Source organism: Chelonoidis abingdonii, chromosome 5, assembly GCF_003597395.2.
Source record: "Chelonoidis abingdonii isolate Lonesome George chromosome 5, CheloAbing_2.0, whole genome shotgun sequence".
Classification (NCBI taxonomy): domain Eukaryota; kingdom Metazoa; phylum Chordata; order Testudines; family Testudinidae; genus Chelonoidis; species Chelonoidis abingdonii.
Window position 1 is genome coordinate 94,971,204 of NC_133773.1, and position 21,421 is coordinate 94,992,624.

Here is a 21,421-nt window from a genome sequence, read left to right on the forward strand (position 1 = left end):
GTTTAGACCTACATTGTTTTTTCTTTAAAATGTCTGGCATGCCCATGGACATTAGCTATTTGGTTGGACAAAATAGCTATTTTTATGTGACAGAACCCCAGATTTAATGTCTAAAAGGGGTATTTCAGGGGTGATGTCATTAGCCAATTGTCATAAGGAACAGAGTACTATCACAGCCTAGCATATCACTGTCAAGGTCTAATAGCTTCAGGACAAATGTGAGCGTAAATGATGATGTACTGCTATTCAGGGATGGAGTGTCCAGTCTTTAATATGTGTTCAGTTAGTTTATAGTGAAAGGAAATTTGGGATTGATGGAAGCCATAACAGAGAGAGAGAGAGAGTGTGTGCACAGTAGAAATTCTCTGAAATAACTTGAGAGCAATCCTGTGTGTCCCAGTGTAGGAGACATAACATCACCGTGAGAGTGCTAATCTACATAGAAAATTGCCTCCTGAGAACAACAATTATAAGGAAGATGATTTTTATTGTGGAAATAAAATCTAATGAATATTTCCGGTGTTTGGGCTCATTCATAAATTAGCTAAGTCCAAAACCCATCATCTGTTTAATGTAGTGATGTTAATGTTGTAGTGTTTTACAGTGGAAAAAAGTACAGGACGTTCTAATGTATATCAGAATGATTTACTCATGATAGTCAGTGATGTAGTATATAACTTTAATTGGCCAGAGTTAAAAATGAGAGTTCTAGCAATAACTCCAGTTTATTAAGACAAATTATGCAAAATCTGTTTCCCAGGGTGGTTTCTTCCATTCTGCCAGTTATTTATGATGGGGAACTGTTTGAGGAGGGAGAATGGAAAGGGAAGAGTTTTTTTCATAGTGGTTCTGGAAGTAGGAGTTTGATGCTATAGGCAATCATGAGCTGATGATTTTTGATCTGTTCACTCAAAAGTTAAACTTTGAAGGTTTTGATCATATTAGTTTTGTTTAGAAAAAATATTTAAAGTATTTGCACACATTTTCATGAGAGGGCTTTCTTGTAACATCATTAGTTGACATTAATGGAAAAATTACATTTGCTATACATGACAAATGGCATTTTAGAAAGAAAAATTGAGGAGTATTCTAACCAGAAGTTGGAAAACATTAAAAAGGAACATTCTTTATGACTGAAGCATAACTAAAGGTGTATAATTCAGTATATGAAGAATCCACATATCTGAATACTTAAAATAAAACTGGGTGATGTAAACATACTTTTGTTTTTAAGTACTGACTCCTGTAGCTTAAGAAAAGTTGATATATATCTGTCCTTTCTGGAGGAGCAATGAAAAATACACTTGCTTTGCAGGATGGCAGTTCAACTGTCAAGGATGAACAGGTTAGCATTGCTAGTGAAGATACTGGATCATATGTATTACAAGAACAAGAATCTCTGATCTGTCAGGAACCTCTAGAGTTGGAAATTCCTGAAATGCCAAAACTGCCAGCTCCTGAGAGCTGTTCTGAATCTGTATGTGAAGAAGATGTCACTCTTGCTTTGAAAGAGCTAGATGAGAGATGTGAAGAAGAAGAAGCTGACTTCTCTGGATTATCTAGGTAAGAGTACACTTTATTTTAACTGCAGAAATAATGTACCACTTGCATATTCTGGCTTCCACATTAGTCAAGTAAAGCAGTCCTTTTTCTGGTTGAATATCTCATACTTATGAATAGAAATCTTCTAACAGTACAAATTTTTAAAATAAGAACATCAAATAAATGTTTGATTCATTCTTGGAATAACTCCCAACATGGATCCCACTTATGGGTGTCTGTGTACCCCAGAACAAGAGTTAGTAGCATTTTCACTAGTAGTATCTGTCAAGGTTTGTTCATGCCCCCTTTATGCCCAAATTCCACTCAGTTCTTTCTAACCACTTTAGACAGTGAGTCAGAACAAAATTGTGTCCTTTTTGTAGTTTTTGTTACTTAGTAGAGTAGAAGTTTATAATTAATTTGTTTATAGTTAGTTGTTGTTGTTACTGTTTCATTTAGCCATTGGCAGAAGAAAGAGAGAGAGCAGATTGGGGCAGGTTTAGTTATGTCAGAGCCTAGATCTGTCGGGGGAAAGGCTTCTCTTTTCTTTATTTTTTTTTATGGAAAGATCCAAGAGCATTATATCAGCCTCGGAGTAGAGACTGAGCACAGAGACTTCTTGTTCCTAACTCATCCTTCCACTGCGCCTGTCACTAGAGATGTGACATTGAGCTCAGGAGCAGTAAAGAAACTGAAAGAGACTAAAAAAAAAAATCCATCAGCTTAGTCAGGAATCCCTGTTGTCCAAGGACTGGCATCTTAAATGCGAGTCGATGAAGTAAGAGGATTGGCTTCTCAATGGAGTCATTTGCTGCTGGGATGGGGAAGAAGTGGAACCAAAACCCTCAGTTCTGCACCATAATACAGAGCCAGCACAGAGATCATCTTTGATAACAAGGGCTCAAGGGCACAGGAATGCAAAGGTGTGTTTATTACAGCCCACCAAGGCACCAGATTTACCAGTACTGCCCGTCACAGCACTGCAACGCTCAGCATTGTCTACTGTGCACTACCTTTGTTGGTACCATGATCACAAGTATACCCCAACGTGGGGCATCAGGTCTTGGGGGAATCAAAGTAAAATGTAGTAGTCCAAGTAGCCTAGCCTCCTGTGTCACCACAGCTGCCTTGGCCCCCAGGGTCAGTGCAGTCACCCTTCAGCACATGGTAGCGTGGCTCCATGGGGGCAGTTCTGTTGTGTGACCCTAGGGAACCGGTGTTTCCACAATTAGTCTAGCTCACCCGGTAGCTCAGTCCATATCCCTGTGCCACTTCCTACCCTTCCATTCAAGACTGGTAATCTTATGACCTCTGCTGTCTCTCCTCCATTGACGGCGGTCGGCTGTGGGTCGATTGGAGCCTCAGCCCAGCTGGCTTTTGGGTCCTAGAGCTCTGGCAGTCTCCGTGCAGGAGTCTGTAACACACATCTTCTCTTGTCTGTGGCCAGTCCAGGCTGAACTTAGCTACTCCTTTTTATACTCTGGTTCCAGCTGGTGTATGCCCAGCAGGGGTGAAGGGGCATGGCTTTCTCGGCCTACAGAGTGTGGTTAACCCCTGTTGAACCAGGGCGCGATAGGTACACACTGTCACAACCATCATTATTAATTAAATCCTGCTTGCTACTGGCACTGGTCCAAGCCTCTGAAGATTCTTCAGTGCAGAGGGAGACAGCAACAGCAACAGCAACCTCATCACAAGTTTCTCTTCCAAACAATTTCTCATCTCTGAGGGGTTCTTTTGTTTCCTCACCAAATCTCAGGGTAACTCTAACACCTGACTCACCAATCCTGGGAGTCTTGCCCATTTTTGGTACTAGCCAGATCCACTTCCTAGAAAGAAACAAGGGTTCCTGTGATGAAAATTTATGTGAGAAAATATAGCAGTATGATTAAGGATGTGAACTCCGTTCAGATCCTGCAATCACCTATTATATGATTCCAATATTAGAGGTTTCTGCATCCAAAGTCTCTAATTCCTCCTCAGACTCTGACAAGAGAGCCCTTCCGAAGAGGAAAGTATATCAACAAAAGGAAAATATCATCAGGGAGGGATATAGGAAAAAACCTCCTGCTAACCTAAGGATTTAAATCCTCAGTATACTCCTTGGCTTCCCCAAAATTGGTCAGATGTTTCTTTCCCATCTGATCAGCAACCATGGTCATATCAGCCATCCTAGGCCATAATATCCACATTTTCAAGGACAAGTTTCCCCACAATACATGTGGTCTACATGTAAGTCGCCTGTTGCAAATTCTTGTAAATCTTATCACTTTGCTCATTAAGTTCAAGAGACAGAGAAACAGCAAGATACGAATGATGAAGAAATACCTGTTCATCAAGAAGATCCTTCTGATCATCTACATAGTTCTTCCTTGCTTGATGAAGGCATTTCACATGTTGTACCCATTGATGATTTTAAACATGGGGGGAGGGGGAAAGTTTGGGGACCACAGAAGCACAGAAGGTAAGCTTTAGAAGTTCAGGGAGAGCAAGAAAGCACAGACTGAGAGTTTGAAGATGAATAAATCACAATGAGAGAGGAACAGGAGCAGCTGAGCATTGTAGGTTTTTATATTGGCTCACTGTAATATGCCTTGGAAAAATTAAAGGCTGATACCAATCGACACCAATTTGATTTGCCATGTACTAATTAGAATTCACCAGTTCTTGCAGTGTGTTCACATTAAAAAAAATTAGTTCTAATCCTAAAGGTGATGAAGATAACTGTTTAGGGTTAGTCCTCTGACTAATAGGTGTCTGGTAAATGTTGCAAGCTTTGCTTGTAGATTATGGGAGAAACTGCCTGCCTCTAGTCTGCTCACAAAGGCTTGCTTTACTCATAGCTTTTATGGGTATTGCACGACTGAACACATGCAAATATTACAAAACCAACTTATTTCCCAGTATCATGTTGTAAATGATTGCTGTGATGCGTCGTCTAAACAATATTGTTTTTCAAAAGATTTTCTCTGGTCAAGGACTGAAAAAATAAGGAGGAGCAATTTGGTCTACCAAGCATGGCCTAGCTCAGGGGTAGGCAATCTACGGCATGCATGCCAAAGGCGGCACACAAACTGATTTTCAGTGGCACTCACACTGCCTGGGTCCTGGCCACCGATACGGAGGGGGAGAGGGGGGACGCTACATTTTAATTTAATTTTAAATGACGCTTCTTAAACATTTTAAAAATCTTATTTACTTTACCTACAATAATAGTTTAGTTATATATTAGACGTATAGAAAGAGGCCTTCTAAAAACGTTAAAATGTATTACTGGCCCGTGAAACCTTAAATTAAAGTGAATAAATGAAGACTCGGCACACTACTACTGAAAGGTTGCCGACCCCTGGTTTAGCTGCTACAATCTACTACTAAAATTGTTAGCATCAAGAAGAATGCAAATTTGCGAGCATCTTATTGTGTTAAATGGACAAGTTTTATTTAAAATGTGCTTTAAGTGCCTCTCTGAAAGGGAGGCTGGTGCTGGTGGGGGTAGGGGGAATCATGTTAATTTTATAAATTTTTTTTATAAATATCTCTAATTGCAAAACAAATAACAAGCTTGTTGTATAATAAACATCAAGAAAAATAATTGTTTAAAAATATAATTCATTCTAATACAGAAGTTTTTTAAAATTGTTAGTGACTTTGAATATCAGCATTGATTAATCTGTCTCATAATTAACAGCATTATCAGAGCATTGATACATGATGAAAAGTCTATCTGTAGGACATTCTTTGCACAAAAGCTTGTTAAATTGTCCACAAATGTGGACCTGTTTCAATCTATTTCCATCTACATATGGATGTTACTTAAGATAATTTTCAAAATTGGTATACTGCAGCAAGAGCTTTTGGGTTGCTCCCAAGATAAGCTAGAGCTTTGTTACATTGCAGATGATCAGATAGCCAAGGAGTGGAATATTCATTAAATTATTTTTGGCAAGAAAATATGTCCTGTAGATAAACGTTCTGTAGATAAAAATGTTAAACAGAAACAGCATAATATATGTTTATTCTGCTTGCTTTGTTAGACTTATTGGATATTTGGGGCTGCAAGTATCAACATTTATATTATAGCAGCAAACGCCTTTCTTACAAAAGCCTTTTAATCTTCTCCTGCTTCATTGTCTACTATAGTTTCACTGCAGATTTCATTTTGTTCAAAACAAAATAGAATTCTCTCTAGATTTTTAATTTTAGTGACTCAGTTGTATTGCATGTTCTAATTAAAATTTTCAAAATAAATTAGATTAGTGAAAACTGTTTCTTTTTTTCCCTCATAGTATTTACTGACAAGCTTACATCATTTACTTTATTTACAGCCAGGAGGAGGAAGAACAGGATGGTTTTCCAGATGTACAGACTTCCCCACCACCTTCACCATTTCTTTCTGCCATATTGGCAGCTTTTCAACCAGTGGCATATGATGATGAAGAGGAGGCCTGGCGCTGCCACGTCAATCAGATGCTGTCAGACACTGATGGATCTTGTGCAGTCTATACTTTTCATGTGTTCTCCAGGTTATTTCAGGTCAGTGACTCATTACTAATTAGTTTCTGACCCTTTTCCAAACTGTTTATTTTTCTAATTAATTTTCCAAGGCCTGAAACTACCATAAATAATTCAGATATATTAAAATAATGTTGTTATATGATCATGAAGTATTTTTTTCCACAAGACCCTGCCTCATTCAGTTAAGAGGATGCAGGGGCAGCTCTAGCCATTTCACTGCCCCAAGCACGGCGGCATGCTGTGGGGGGCGCTCTGACAGTCGCCGGTCCCGCAGCTCCGGTGGACCTCCCGCAGGCGTACCAGCAGAAGGTCCGCTGGTCCCATGGCTCCACCGAAGCCGCGGGACCAGTGGACCCTCCGCAAGCACGCCTGCGGGAGGTCCACCAGAGCCACGGGACCAACGGACACTCCACAGGCATGCTGCCGAATGCTGCCTGCCTGCCGCCCTCCCAGCAGCCAGCAGAGCATCCACTGTGGCATGCCACCCCAAGCATGCGCTTGGCGTGCTGAGGCCTGGAGCCACCCCTGAGAGGATGGATACTGTGCAGGAAATGAGACATCTGTTCAGTATTTATTTTTTATCCTCATCATTTGTGTCCCACCCCACACACACTTTGTTTTTTACTGAACATCATCCAAACCTGATCTCCTTCTTCGAGAAGGTGACGGATTATTTAGACAAAGGAAATGCGGTAGATCGTAATTTACCTTGATTTCAGTAGGAATTTGACACGGTTCCACATGGGGAATTGTTAGTTAAACTGGAAAAGAGGGGGATGAATATGAATATTGAAAGGTGATTAGGAATTGGTTAAAGGGAGACTCCAACGGGTTGTACTGAAGGGTGAACTGTCAGGCTGGAAGGAGGTTACTAGTGGAGTTCCTCAAGGATCGGTTTTGGGACCAATTTTATTTAACCTTTTTATTACTGACCTTGGCACAAAGAGCGGGAAATGTGCTAATAAAGTTTGCGGATGATACAAAGCTGGGGGGGTATTGCTAACACAGAGAAGGACCGGGATACCATACAGGAAGATCTGGATGACCTTGTAAACTGGAGTAATAGTAATAGGATGAAATTTAATAGTGAAAAGTGCAAGGTCATGCACTTAGGGATTAATAATAAGAATTTTCGATATACATTGGGGACGCATCAGTTGGAAAACAACAGAGGAGGAGAAGGACCTTGGGTATTGGTTGATCGCAGGATGACTATGAGCCGCCAATGCGATATGGCCGTTAAAAAGCAAATACGGTTTTAGGGTGCATCAGGTGAAGTATTTCCAGCAAAGATAAGGAGGTGTTAGTACCGTTGTATAAGGCGCTGGTGAGACCTCCCCGAATACTGTGTGCAGTTCTGGTCTCCCATGTTTAAGAAGGATGAATTCAAACTGGAACAGATTCAGAGACGGGCTACTAGGATGATCCCGAGAATGGAAAACCTGCCTTATGAAAGGAGACTCAAAGAGCTTGGCTTCTTTAGCCTAACCAAAAGAAGACTCCGGCGGGATATGCTTGCTCCATATAAATATAGGGGGATTAACATTAGGGAGGGAGGAAATTATTAAGCTTAGTACTAATGTAGACACAAGGACGAATGGGTACAAACTGGACACTAGAAAGTTCAGGCTTGAAATTAGACGAAGGTTTCTAACTATTAGAGGAGTGAAGTTCTGGAACAGCCTTCCGAGGGGAGTAGTGGAGGCAAAAAGACATATCTGGCTTTAAGACTAAGCTTGAATAAGTTTTGGAAGGGATGATATGATAGGATAGTTTAATTTTGGCAATTGTCCTTGAATTATCAGCAGATAGGTCGTCTGCTCAATGGTCTGCAATGGATGTGGATGGGATGGGATCGGAGTTACTGCAGAGATTCTTTCCTGACTGCTGGCTGGGGAGCCTTGCCCACAGGCTCAGGGTAATAGCTGATCGCCATATTTGGGTCGGGAAGGAATTTTCCTCCAGGGCAGATTGGCTGACACTCTGGAGGTTTTTCGCTTCCCCTGCAGCATGAGGCATGGGTCACTTGCTGGTGTTCTCTGCTTGAGGTCTTCAAACCAACAGTTTGAAGACTTCAATAACTCGGACATAGGTTAGGGGTTTTTATAGAAGTGGATGGGTAGGGTTCTGTGGCCTGCTTTGTGCAGGAGGTCAGACTAGATGATCATGTTGGTCCCTTCTGACCTATGAGTCTATGAGTCAAACCCTTTGCTGATTGTAGAGTTATTGATTTCTTCATGAGCTTTTCTGTAGCACTCATCACCAAAGTATGCCAGTCTAACAAATATTAATGAGTTTATCTTCACAAAACCCCACAAGGTAAGGAGGTTTTTCAAAAAAAGGGGATTGATACACTAGAGATTAAGTTCAAAAATTTCTGTTAATTTAAGTTGCATCAATGATTGGGAGCCCAACTAGGGCCTGATTTTTTTCAGAGTACTTAGCATTTTTATAGCACTTGATATGTTCTAAGCACTGCAGATTAGGCATTCATTAATTAATCCTCCCAATATCGTGTGAGGAGGTGGATAAGTACTATTACCTGAGTGAAACTGATACAGAAAGACAAAGTGACTTGATCAAGGCCACACAGTGAGTGAGTGGCAGAGCAAATATTAAAATTCAAGACTTCCTGACCCCAGTCCTGTGCTCATTCCTCCAGACTACACTGCCTTAAGCTTGAGCATCATCTCCCAGTTAATTCAGCTGTAGTTACAAATGCTCAACTTTGGAGGGGAGGGATAGCTCAGTGGTTTGAGCATTGGCCCACTAAACCCAGGGTTGGGAGTTCAATCCTTGAGGAGGCCATTTAGGGAAATAGGGTAAAAATCTGTCTGGGGATTGGTCCTGCTTTGAGCAGGAGGTTGGACTAGATGACCTCCTTAAGTCCCTTGTAACCCTGATAGTCTATGATTCTATGAACTTCTCTGAAAATCAGACCACAGCTGTCTGAAGTTGGGCACCCAGAAGAAGAGAAACAAACTATTAGTATCCGCTTGTGAAAATATTGATTTAAGTCATTTGTTCAGCATTACACAGGAAGTCTGTGACAGAGGTATGATACAACACAGTCCTACTGGGTGGCATTCAACTACCTTGATCAGGAAACTATCATTTCTCTTGCTCCAGTTCCCTGCCTCATTCACTATACACCTTTCAAATTCTGCAATAAATGAAGAAGGCATGGTTCAGACAGCAGATTCATTCACTACATAACCCTCATTCATTCCCTGATCACCATCCATTCTGTGCACTGAATGAGGCAAGGGTCCAGTGAGAAAAAACTATGTGATTTTGTAATTAAAGACTGTATCATAATCAGTACCCCATATACTCTGATTCTCTGCTGAATTTGTCATTTTATCATATGCTATGAAATTTCACACTTTGGCTACAGATACCTGCCATTTTAGTCCTCCCTGTTCCACCATGGCCTGGCTTCAGCTTCCTCTCTCTCTGCTGCTTTCACCACAAGGGGGAATGCATTGCATAAGCAGTACTCTCTCTTTCCCTGATGTTCATAAAAGGGGGAGCCAGAAAGCAGAGCAGCAACTCTCCCTGGCTCACGAGGACTAACCTTGACTAGCTGTGAAGGTGTGTGCCCTGGGGGGAATGTAGTAAACCAGGGCCAAGTCATTGGACTGCAGGCAATGGGGAGATTTCCATCTCACCCAGGCTCTGATGTGTGCAGGACTGGACTACGGTAATTGGGGTCCATAGGCGTACCACCAGAAGGCAAGGGGCCTCTTGTGACCACACCGCACTCCTGCACCATAGCCCCAAACTCCCATTTGGAGTAGCAATGGCAGAGAAAAGCTGAGTGCTCTTTTCACAGTGTCCCTGAGCATCTAGCAACGTTGGGAGTAACTGTTCTCTGTTACCCAGAGGCTTCATAAAATTTAGAAAATTCAGCAGCATATTATGAAAAATCAAGAAATTGAGCTAATTAGTATTTCTGTGAAATTGAGAGTTTCCTGCTACTGAACTAATGAGTACCTGCTATAGAATCTGTCCATTGTGGTTCAGAGGGGCCGTGATCAAAACGCATAAGTGCAAGTAGCAGAATGAAGATTGAACAGACAACCTTAATCTTGACATTTCCTAGCTACTGAGTGCTTGACTTTGCAATCTTACTAACAGTATTTGAATGTAGATCTTTTGTATGTAATTTTTCAGGTGTTATAAAAAGAATTTATTGGAACATACTAGGTCAGAACCATAGTCTTATAAACACATTTAATTTTTAAAAAATGAATAAACATAATTTAAAAAGTTTTCTAAAGTATTATTTTCTATGTTGTATCAAAAAGATGATGGTGTTTGCTGGCATAAACTTTTAATTGGCACTTGTTGACGATGACCTGCATAAATCACTTATCATTTATTTGTAGGACCCTACCAGATTCACAGCCGTGAAAAACATGTCATGGACTGTGAAATCTAATCTTCCCTAGCTAGGTGCCAGATTTCATGGGATCTCCTACCCTTCACAGGGCTCCAGCTGCTAGTCCACTAGAAATGGGGAGGAACGAGAGTTCCTCTTCCCCTGCAGGGGCTGCACCTAGAGTGGGTCATACCCACCTCCAGGATCTCCCCCAGCAGCAGGAAGCTCCGTGGCTCCAGCTGTCACTCCCCTTCCCATGGCCATGGTGGGAGGCTGCAGCTCCAGCTGTCGCCTCCTGTCCCCCCACTCCAAGCATGGAGGAGACTCCTGGGAAAATCAGACATGTGGTGAGCCCCTCCCCTACCACCGTCACTTCTGTGCTGCCACTGGTGGTGGCGCTGGCTTTAGAGCGGTCTCCCAGCCAGCAGCCTTCCTCTCTGGCTGCCTAACTCTGAAGGCAGTGCCTCTGCCAGCAGCAGGGCGGCAGTAAGGGTGTCAATCTCATGATCCCCCTACAATAGCCTTGCAGCCCTTCTACCTGACTGCCTTTTGGGTCGGGACCCCCACAGTTACACCACTGTGAAATTTCAGATGTAAATATCTGAAATCATGAAATTGACTAATAAAAAAAATCCCTGGCTGTGAAATTGACCAAAATGGACCATGAATTTGGTAGGGTCCTATTTGTTTGTATTATTGTGGCACCTCCCAGCAACCAGTCATGGACAAGGATCTTGTTGTAGTAGGCATTGTACAAAAAGAATCTCTGCCCCAAAAGAGCTTACAATCTAAGTTGTCGCTTTACTACTCCTAAATAATGCATTCATCCCTGACTCAAGGCAATATATAGTACCATAATTTTGGGAACTGTTTCCCTTCTCATAATGTTTTACTGCTTTTATCATGCAAACAGGTGTGTGTGTGTGTGTGTGTGTGTGTGTGTGTGTGTGTGTGTGTGTGTGTGTGTGTGTGTGTGTGTGTGTGTGTGTGTGTGTGTAAAATGTAATAATGACCAAAAAAAGTGTGTTGTCATAAATAAAAATAGTTTACAAAGAAATTCTTTGTCAGAATAGAAAAAAGATTTCCTTTATCTGGAAAAAGAAAGGAAAAAAGGAAGTAATGCAAAGTAAATATTTCTTTCTATTTTTTGTTCTTTTAGACCATTCAAAGAAAGTTTGGCACTATAACAAATGATTCAATCAGTTTTCTTGGTGAAGGTCTACAGCGTATTAGAACAAAATTTAAAAGTTCGCTGGAGGTGATGATGATGTGTTCGGAATGCCCAACAGTCTTTATTGATGCTGAAACGGTAAATCTCATGTGCAGTCGGCAGTGCAGTGCTAGATTAAAATATCTATTATTTAATAATCTTTCTGCAGGGGCACAGAATATTTCATGGTTCAACCTTTGCAAAATAATTTTGAGGGAATTTTTTCAAAGGTACAAGTAGGCAGCCAAAAGATGATAGTGCCTTTGACAATCTCTCCCATTGTCACTAACTGCAGCAGCATAGATAGTACTTGTATTTAAAAACAAAAAGATTAATTTGTATGAATGAAACAGAAGAGTATTAAAAATAGTTTATAGCTGTAAATTCAGTTGTGAAATATAGCCCTTTCTGATTATACAAAAATTGTTAAATATAGGTATTTCTCGCAAGTAACTTCTATATGGTAAGGACAAACAATAGATTGACTTAGATAGTAGATATCAATTAATTTCACTTACTGTTCTTTACAAGGTTTCATTTGTCAAACTACATTGTGCATTGCGGGGGAGGGGCATTCAATATCCTTTTATTTATAAATGGTCAGAATTCCTTTGAGGTCTCTCATCCAAGTCCTAACTAGGCACAACCCTGCTTACCTTTCAAGATTTTACTGGATCTCAGCTTGGGGTGGTGTGGCTGCAAATGTTTGTTTAAACTTAAAAACAGAGGTTTTACTCGTGATGTGCACAGCATCTAGTTTTATTTGATATCCCAAATGTGGTCTAACAGTTTAAGTGTTTAATTTGTTTGTAGAAAAAAAAATATTTTTCTATTCTAGCTGATGTCCTGTGGCTTACTAGAAATGTTGAAGTTCAGCGTTCTAGAGCTCCAAGAACATCTAGATACCTATAATGCCAAAAGAGAGGCAGCAGAGCAGGTGAGTCTGCATTATTCCATAGGCTCATGCCTTTTTTAGAATTTAAGAGAATACTAGAATTTCAGTAGATTAACAAGGAGATTTTAAAAAGCTACATGTCTGTCTTGTATCTCAAACAAAATAGTAGACTTAAAGTTAAAAAAGAAATTGCTGTGGCATACTGATGGAATAGCTTGCTTCCTTTTGTTACTAGCATTCTCTGTTGTGTTGTGTATAGTTTGAAAAAGTTGTTTGTGCTACGGGTAGTTGATGCTTGTTGCACCTACCTACACATATTACTTTTTTACTGTATTTATGGGTAATTGTTAGATGTTCAAAAGGTAAAAGAGAATTTTAGCATTAATGCTGAACTCATCATAGGCTTATTACTCCTTTATATAAGTACTATGGGGTAGAGAGGGTTTGTAGTGCTGCTATTTAAAATAAAGTTGACATTTAGACAATATGATGAAATAGCTTAGACCCTGAAGGTATATTTAATGCCTAGCCTCTGTGCAAAGGACAGTAGGTTTAAAAATTGAACTTTCAGCAAAGCATGTGCACTTGTTTTTGTGAATCAGTGTCATGACACTGACTTTAGAAGGATACTAACTCACGAAATTCAAACAGCTTTCCCTTTCACCAACTAAAAGAAAATATGGAATCAGATTCACCTCTGCAAATGCAGGAAGAGATGCAAGTTGTACACAGCTTTGTAGGACTAATTGTCTAGAAAAGAGATCAGCCTCTGGGAAGGGTAGTGCTGGTACTGTTGTCACTGACCACTGGGGTGCGATTTGGAGAGAACATTTTGAAAATGTTGCTGGTGATCTATAGAAGTCTTATCAGAAGCTGCTCAGGAAATATATTGAATCAGTTCCAAGCAGGCTTACCCTATGGGCTTGCATCCATTGAGATATCCAAAGATATGAGCCTGGGACATTGGCTCTGAATTTGGTCTTTCTAGCTCTTCTGTTTTGAAATCATAAGTGGTCTCTTTTGGTATTTCCCTAATAGATTCAAGTAGGCATGGAGTTGTGTAATAAACATCAATCTTACACCACTCAAAGTATGTAATGACCATAAACACATCACACTTGCAATCACCTATCAAATGGTTCAGACATGGTGCCACATTTTTGTTAGAAGGAATCTCAAGAGGCATCCGGTTTCCTGAATAAAGTATCTCTATACTTAATTAGACTCCATCAGTTTGAACTTCATGGAGAAACATGTTTGAAAACTCTAGTTTTTATTAATTAGTCTTTTAATTGTTTTTCCTGAATTTTATTAAAAAGGTTTTTTTAATATTTTTAATAAAGACTTTTCTTGTCCTGACTCTGTTATTAAGGGGCTTTGCTTATACAAAGGAAACAGTGAAACTGACTATACTCAAGAGAATTTGATCTAACTTTAATTGGAGTCAATGGAGAGTCTGCCACTGACTTCAGTGGGAGTTGGATCAGATTCAAAGTTCTGTCAAATGTAAACAAAGTAAACAAACTATAAAAAAGAGGCATTTTTTTCACCCGAGACTCCGCCAGTTACAGTAATATTAGAAGTCACACCATAATAGATCCTAAATTTTCACACAGAGGTGATTTTTCTAGTTGGCATTGTCCTTTTAAATACACACTTAGGGAGAGAAATTTCAATTAGGTTTATTAGAAAGGCTACTGTATTCTCAGCCAAGACACTTTTCTAGTTTGAGATGAGACTAAATCAAAACATTAAGATGAAACCATATGTTTCATCTTAGTCTTTTCAAAGTCACCATTGCAGCCAAAATCAAGAGAATTCATTTTTTTTATGTTTAGTAGATGTCTTAAATTAAAAAGGTCTGCTTGTTTATTAGTATTAGTTTGTTGCCCTTACTAGTATCACACTACTTCCATTTTTTAAAAACCTGACAAATCTTAAGCAATAATTGGATTATGAGAAGCATAAGTGTCTTGCACTAGCTATATTTCTGATTAAGTTTAAATCTCATCTAACCATAGGGATGGCCCCTATCAGAGTACCACACAATCTGTAATGTATATATTCTTACATCCCTGTGAAACAGGGAAATATTATTTTCCCCATTTTACAGATGGGGAACTGAGGCACAGAAAGGCTAAGTAACTTGCCCAAGATCACCCATGAAGTCTGAGGCAGAGTAGGGACTTGAACCTAGGTATGTGTTTATACTCTGAAAAGTGAGATTCTCTCCATGTGGATTGTTTCTTAGTGAGTTAATTGCCCAATTTACATGTGTGATTTTTTTCCTAATTGTTAAATAAGAAAGTGTCAATCTTAGTCACCTTTCTAACCATAAATGCACTTCAAATTTTCAACTATATTTTTGTATTTTATTTTTTTTGTCATAGATTATTCTATGCATAAGGATAATGCAGAATCTCTTTGAGTGGTCTACATTTTGTTTATATAAAGGAATCTGGTGTATGGAAGTTAATGATGGCCTCTGTCAATATATCACAGAGGAGCACACGTTTTCTGTAGTGATGCTGTCAAAAGACTGCCCAAGAACTATTTCTGTGTTCAGCCTGTCTTCTACTGCAGTATTTGTGAGTGATTAGGGCAGGGCAAAGGTTTCATTGGGTCAGAGAAATTGTTCTCAGACAACTGAGAGCCTAAGGCAGAGTTGGCTGTTATTTTTTTAATTTGCATCAAGAAAAAAAAGATGGTAAAACTTTTTATCAGTTTTAGTTAGCATAAAGTAATTTAATTTAGAAATAATTTTCTCCCAACAATTTTCTTGTTCGACAATTTGGACACATATTCTTTTCATTTCTTCAATGAGTTCATTCTTTGTTCATAATCGTTTGCGTATTATACAGTGAATGGAGATTTGGGAGTCTTCAGAAGCGTTGAGCTAACCCACAGTGAAGTTAAGTAAAGGAGACACAAGAAAATATTGATTCAAAGGTGTAGCCAATTGTTTTACTGTAGTTACTGTTCATTCTTTAAAATGTTCAAGAGACCAATTAATCTAACTTAGCCAAATTTATTGTTTAAAAACAAAGAAGTACAAGACAAAAAGGAGACAGACATACAAATACTCACAGCGTGTTCACCATACACCGATTGCATGCTTCAGAGATGAGTATTTCAGCTAGCAGTATTTATTGGATGATTTTACAAGTTACAAAACTCTTTACATATCACAAAAATCCAGTTCACCAGTTCATACCAGTTCCTTAGCTTGTTGTTCTGTACTTTCCTTATTTTTTGTTTGGCCACTAGCATTCCAGGTACCGGTCCATAAAGGTACCTCCCTGTACTTTCCCATATCTCATCTGAATATTCCATTCCAAGTACTGATGAGCCATGAAAGTTTCCCCTAACTGTACTTGGTACAAAGTATCTTTGCATCTTTGCTTTGGCAAGTTTCCTGTTTTCTAATGCCAAAGCTGACTTCAGGTTTTCAAAGTGTTGTGGGATATATTATGTGGGTGAACAGAATTGTAGGAAGAGCGTACTACATTCAGTTAACATAACTTCCCTGCACTTTTCTATTAATACCACGCACATAATGCCTTTGAACGTGGTGCATGCTATGCCTAACATATATGTATTGGCTTACAGAAGCTAATGAGACATACAGGAAGTGAGTGAAGTAAATTGGTTGGCTATATTCCAATGGGTAATAACTGTATAAAAGCAATCTGTGTGGTCTATTAAACTGATCTCTAGAATCAATCCTAAGAATTATGAGCCTAACTGTAAATCTGTTTTACAAACTTTATCCTGAAAAAGTGGATTGTATATGACATTTGTATGTTTTGTTTTGTATTAACCTCCTTAGACTTTGAATTGCACATATAAAAAATAGGAGTGTGAGCTGTAGCTGCATGGAACTCACACCCAGCACAGCTGAGGTGGTAAGCCAGCTTTCATCTTCTAGGAGTGTCCCTGTGGGTGCTCCACGTTAGATGTTTTGGCGCTCTGCATTTGTAATCAGAGATTTGTAGTAACAGTGCCCCGGTTGGCCATGCATGCATGGCAACCATCTCACACTGCTCCGAGCGGTTACCTAGTGTGCACAGCCAACCGTCCTCCAGTTCCTTTTCTGCCACCTTTGGCATGAGTCAGAGCGACAGCAGTGCCTCTCTTAATCTTACATACCTCAGCAGTTTTCTGTTTTCCCAGACTTATTAGACTTTCATGTAATTATTTATCCTCTAGTTTATATTTTACTTAAAATCTTTCAAAAAAACCCAAAACTTTTGTTAGCCGTTCCCCACCTGCACCTCCTAGGCAGGTCACCGGCTTCGACAACAAGAACAGAGACCTAAATATGGACTTATTCTCCTTTCTCAAAATAAGTACCCTCTCAGGCATGCCTGGCTCTCCCTGCTTTAAACGCTGCCTGACTTGCAGACTTTTGATTCCCGTAGCGGACAGCCACACACAGTGTGTCCGCTGCTTCAGTGAGACCCATATTACTCAGAAGTCTCCACTGCAAAAAATTGTGTGCTACAACAAGGAAGGCTAGGGACCTCCAGTTGAAACTCCTCATGATGGAGAAATCCCTCAGGACAGCCTCCGACCCTGAGTCGAGAATGCCTCCTGGCCACTCAGTCACCAGCAGCAGCATCTGATGGGATTTACCTCAAAAACGTTTGCTAAAGAGCCTGTTCCCAAAAGGGCTACTAAAAAGCGGTCTCACTCTTCCCCACAGCAAGATTTGCCCAAAAGAAAGCAATCTCCCAGTGGAAAATCTGCCCTGGTACCAACGGCACTGGGAACATCCAGTACCAAGACTTCTCAAAGATCTAAGGACCCAGTGTGGGCAAGCTCTCATGTAGGTACACGTCCTAAAACCAAATCTCTCAGGTCGGCACAAACAGAGCCAAAGAAAACCTTGGCACTGAGTAGTACAATGGTGCCACCTACTGTACCTACGCAATGCAGTAAGCCATCAGTACTGATAGCTCTTAACTCTGCTCCCATGCTACAGCATGCTGACATCCCTATCACCGAGTCTCCCGGTACCGCAGCAATTTATGCGACAGGCGAACCTCATGATTACTTCAACATCTGGCACACTCCTATTCGGTACCAACGGTACCCCAGCAAGACTGGGACCAAGGCAGGTGGCTACTCCCATTGGCTCAGCTACTCCCAACTAAAGCGATGAGGAAGAAGAGGATGAGGCAGGGGCATGTACCCCTCACCACTCCTCCCCTAAGCTAGGACCTTCTTAGCATTACACATCTGCTGACATGCAACTCTGGCAGGCTTAACCGTGAGTGCCACCTCCCGTGACTTTTCTACCCAACTGGGTATACTGGGATCCGTGGGCATTATATAGGGCTCAGAACCTCAGACCCCCCCCCTTCCATCAAGGTCTAGAGCAACATGATCCCCTTCACCACCTGCCCCAGCTCCCTCAGAAACGCAGGAGGAGATAGAGGAACCCAAACACGCGCCCAAGGGAGATACCTTGCCGCCCACCCACATTTCACCTTCACCGCATGAAACAATAATACCATTCCCAACACACATCGGGATGATTTCAGATCCTTCTAGGATCTTTTCAAGAGGGTAGCTGAATCCCTCGACATTTCCTTAGCAGAGCTACCAGAAACCCAACACAAACTTACAGACATCCTCTAGGCATCTCCATCAGCCAGAATTGCACTGCCTATCAATGCTGCCATAATGGACCCTGCAATAATAGTCAGGCAGACATCTGCCACACCCCTGCCTTCTTGTAAGACATCTGACAAGATGTGTTATGTGCCAGCTAAAGGGGCCAAGTTTCTGTTCACTCACCCTGCACCGAACTCGTTGGTGGTCGAGGCTGTTACTCAAAAGGGAAAAGAGTACCAGTCTAGAACGAACCCTTATGATAAGGACTGGAAAAGGCTAGACCAGTGGGTCTCATACTTTTGTACTGGTGGCCCCTTTCACATACCAAGTCTCTGATTGTGAAACCCCCACCCCTTATAAATGAAAAACACTTTTTTATGTATTTAATACCATTATAAATGCTGGTGGCAAAGCAGGGTTTGGAGTGGAGGCTGACAACTCACAACCCCCCATGTAATAAGCTCACGACTCCCTGAGGGGTCCCGACCCCCAGTTTGAGAACCCCTGGGCTAGACCTGTTCAGGTAGAAAGCCTATTCCTCAGCCACGCTCTAATTTCACATAGCTAATTATTCAGCGTTTCTAGCTAAATACATACACAACCTGTTCAATAAAAGTTGACATTTTAGAGAACATTTGCCTGACGACAAAAAAGAACAATACAAGGCTAATGTCTCCGAAGGGTGTCTCATTGCCAAAATGGCCTTACAGGCCTCTCTCAACTTCACAGACACGGCAGCACAGTCCATCACTACCTCTGCGGTCATGCGTTGGTCATCCTGGCTTCACCTTTCCAGGTTCCCTAGGGAGGTCCAGGCCACAGTTGAGGATTTACCCTTTGAGGGTCAGAAACTTTGCAGAAAACACAGATGTGTCTTTACATACTCTGAAGGACTCCAGGGCCACCTTAAAATCCCTGCATATCTATGTACCTGTGAACAAAAAGAAACGGCAGATTTTACAACCAGTGATTCCAAACTACCCCATACATCCAGCCACAAAGACAGTATGACCAATGCTGTAAACAGAGACAGATGAGATGCAGGCAGAACCAAGATCAGCCTTCCATGTCTCAACCATCTGCTTCCAGACAATCATTTTGAAGATTTGGTCGCAGGCATGAGACCTCCACATTCTTTGATCCTGGAACTAAACCCAATCTCTAGCCTGTTTTGGAGACCATCTGTCACCATACAACCCAGTCTGGAACACGGTCACTACAGACAGATGGGTTCTGTAAATTATCCAGAAGGGTTACTCCATCGCCTTCATCTCTTTTCCACCTACACAACCCCCCTTACCTATCCCTTTTTAGGGACCCCTCTCACAAGCCCCTGTTACAACAGGAAATAAACTTCTTCCTAGAATTAGGGGCAGTAGAAGAAGTACCACATCAATACAGGGGGAGAGCGTTTTATTCCCATTATTTTCTCACTCAGAAAAAGACCGATGGATGGAGACCCATCCTGGATTTAGGACAACTCAACAAATTCTTGAGAAAGCAACATTTCAAAATGGTGATTCTTTCCACAATAATTCAGGCATTAGAGAAAGGAGACTGGCCCTCGGCCCTCAACCTACAAGACGCTTACTTTCATGTTACCATTCACCCGGAGCACAGACGATTCCTGTGATTCACCCTGAGACACCAACATTTCCAATACAGAGTGCTCCCCTTCGGCCTGTCAACCACTCCAAGGGTCTTTTCCAAGGTCCTCATGGTCATTGCAGCTCACCTCAGAAAACTGTGGGGTGATGATTTGTCCATACCTAGACGACTGTCTTTTAAGGGCACCGACACAATGTGCAGCACTAAACGCCACACAAACCACAGTAATCCTCTTTAAAGATCTCAGACTACACATAAAAATGCAGAAGTCCACCATGGTTCCTGTCCTAACAACTGGGATTTATAGGAACCTCCCTCGATTTCCTCACCACAACGGCGGGGTTACCTCCAACAGTGCTTCCTCACTTAACCAGTTTGATTACAATGATGACGGACAGTCCACAAACGTCGGCCAGAATGTGCTTACAACTTTTGGGGCACGTGACTGAAACGACACTGTCGTAAAGCCTTCCAGGCTACACATGAGACGCTTACAGGCCTGGTTTTGCACTGTCTACATACCACACAAACATTCTCTTAACAGACGTCTCACTATGCCCCTCAGGGTAAAGATCTTGCTCACATGGTGGACACAGGCACAGAACATCTGCTCAGGTGTCTCCTTCCAACAGAAAGCTCCTACTAAAACAATCACTATGGACGTGTCCCTCGTGGGATGGGGAGCTATTTACGCAACACCACCATCCAGGGTCTCTGGTCTCCAGTAGAATCCAACCTACATATAAACATACTGGAACTAAGGCCTGTCAGAAATGTATGCGAGCACTTCCTTCTCTTGATCCAAAACATGATTGTCAAGATCCTTACGGACAATATCGCATGCATGTTCTATATAAACCTCCAAGGGAGAGTAGAGTCATACCCACTGTGCACAGAGGCAATAGCCTCTGGAACTGGTGCATCACCAACAACATAGACATTTCGGCATCTTACCTGCCAGGATGTCAGAACATGACAGCAGACCAACTGAGCAGAGACTTTTCACAAACCCACGACTGGGAGCTGGATCATGCAACTCTCACAGCCATATTCAACCTCTGGGAGTTCCCCATTATAGAGCTATTCACAACTCAGAACGCAAAGCTGGACTGGGACGCTACTCCTTGGGCGATGCTCTCCTAATAAATTGTGAAACACCACTATTGTATGCATTTCCTCCAATCCCACTCCTGAGTTAGGTCATGCACAAGATCAAGCTGAACAAATCCAGGATAATTCTCATCACACCCACATGGCCCGGACAACCCTGGTTCCCATACCTGGGACAGATGGCAGTGAAGCCACCTCAAACCCTTCCAAGAATACCTCACCTTCTGACACAGGACTCAAGATGCATCAGTCACCCCAACCTACCCCTTCTCCATCTCAAGGCCTGGTTACTCCATGGCTAATGGGGATTTACAAAGACTATTCTGAGGAAGTGAAAGAAGTCCTACTAAACAGTTGAAGACTAACCACACGAAAAATATACATATAGCAGTGGACCCGATTCTGCATTTGGTTCCAGGACAGCCATATTTCTCCATGATCGGCCCCACTACCCAGGATACTGGACTATATATAGGACCTTAAGAAATCGGGGTTATCAGCTCCTTCAGAGGACCCCTGGCTGCCATCACTTCATTCC

The 21,421-nt window shown here is 41.4% G+C and overlaps 1 protein-coding gene across 25 annotated transcripts in view; it reads left to right on the plus strand.

The window, feature by feature from the left end:
* Positions 1 to 21,421, plus strand: part of FRYL (FRY like transcription coactivator) — a 434,628-nt gene that overhangs the window by 398,693 nt on the left and 14,514 nt on the right. For all 25 annotated transcript variants that reach the window (XM_075066487.1, XM_075066485.1, XM_075066486.1 and 22 more), the window contains 4 exons: positions 1,316 to 1,563; positions 5,868 to 6,075; positions 11,601 to 11,750; positions 12,490 to 12,588. In XM_075066487.1, the coding sequence (XP_074922588.1) occupies positions 1,316 to 1,563; positions 5,868 to 6,075; positions 11,601 to 11,750; positions 12,490 to 12,588 (705 nt within the window). The remainder of the gene's footprint in view (positions 1 to 1,315; positions 1,564 to 5,867; positions 6,076 to 11,600; positions 11,751 to 12,489; positions 12,589 to 21,421) is intronic.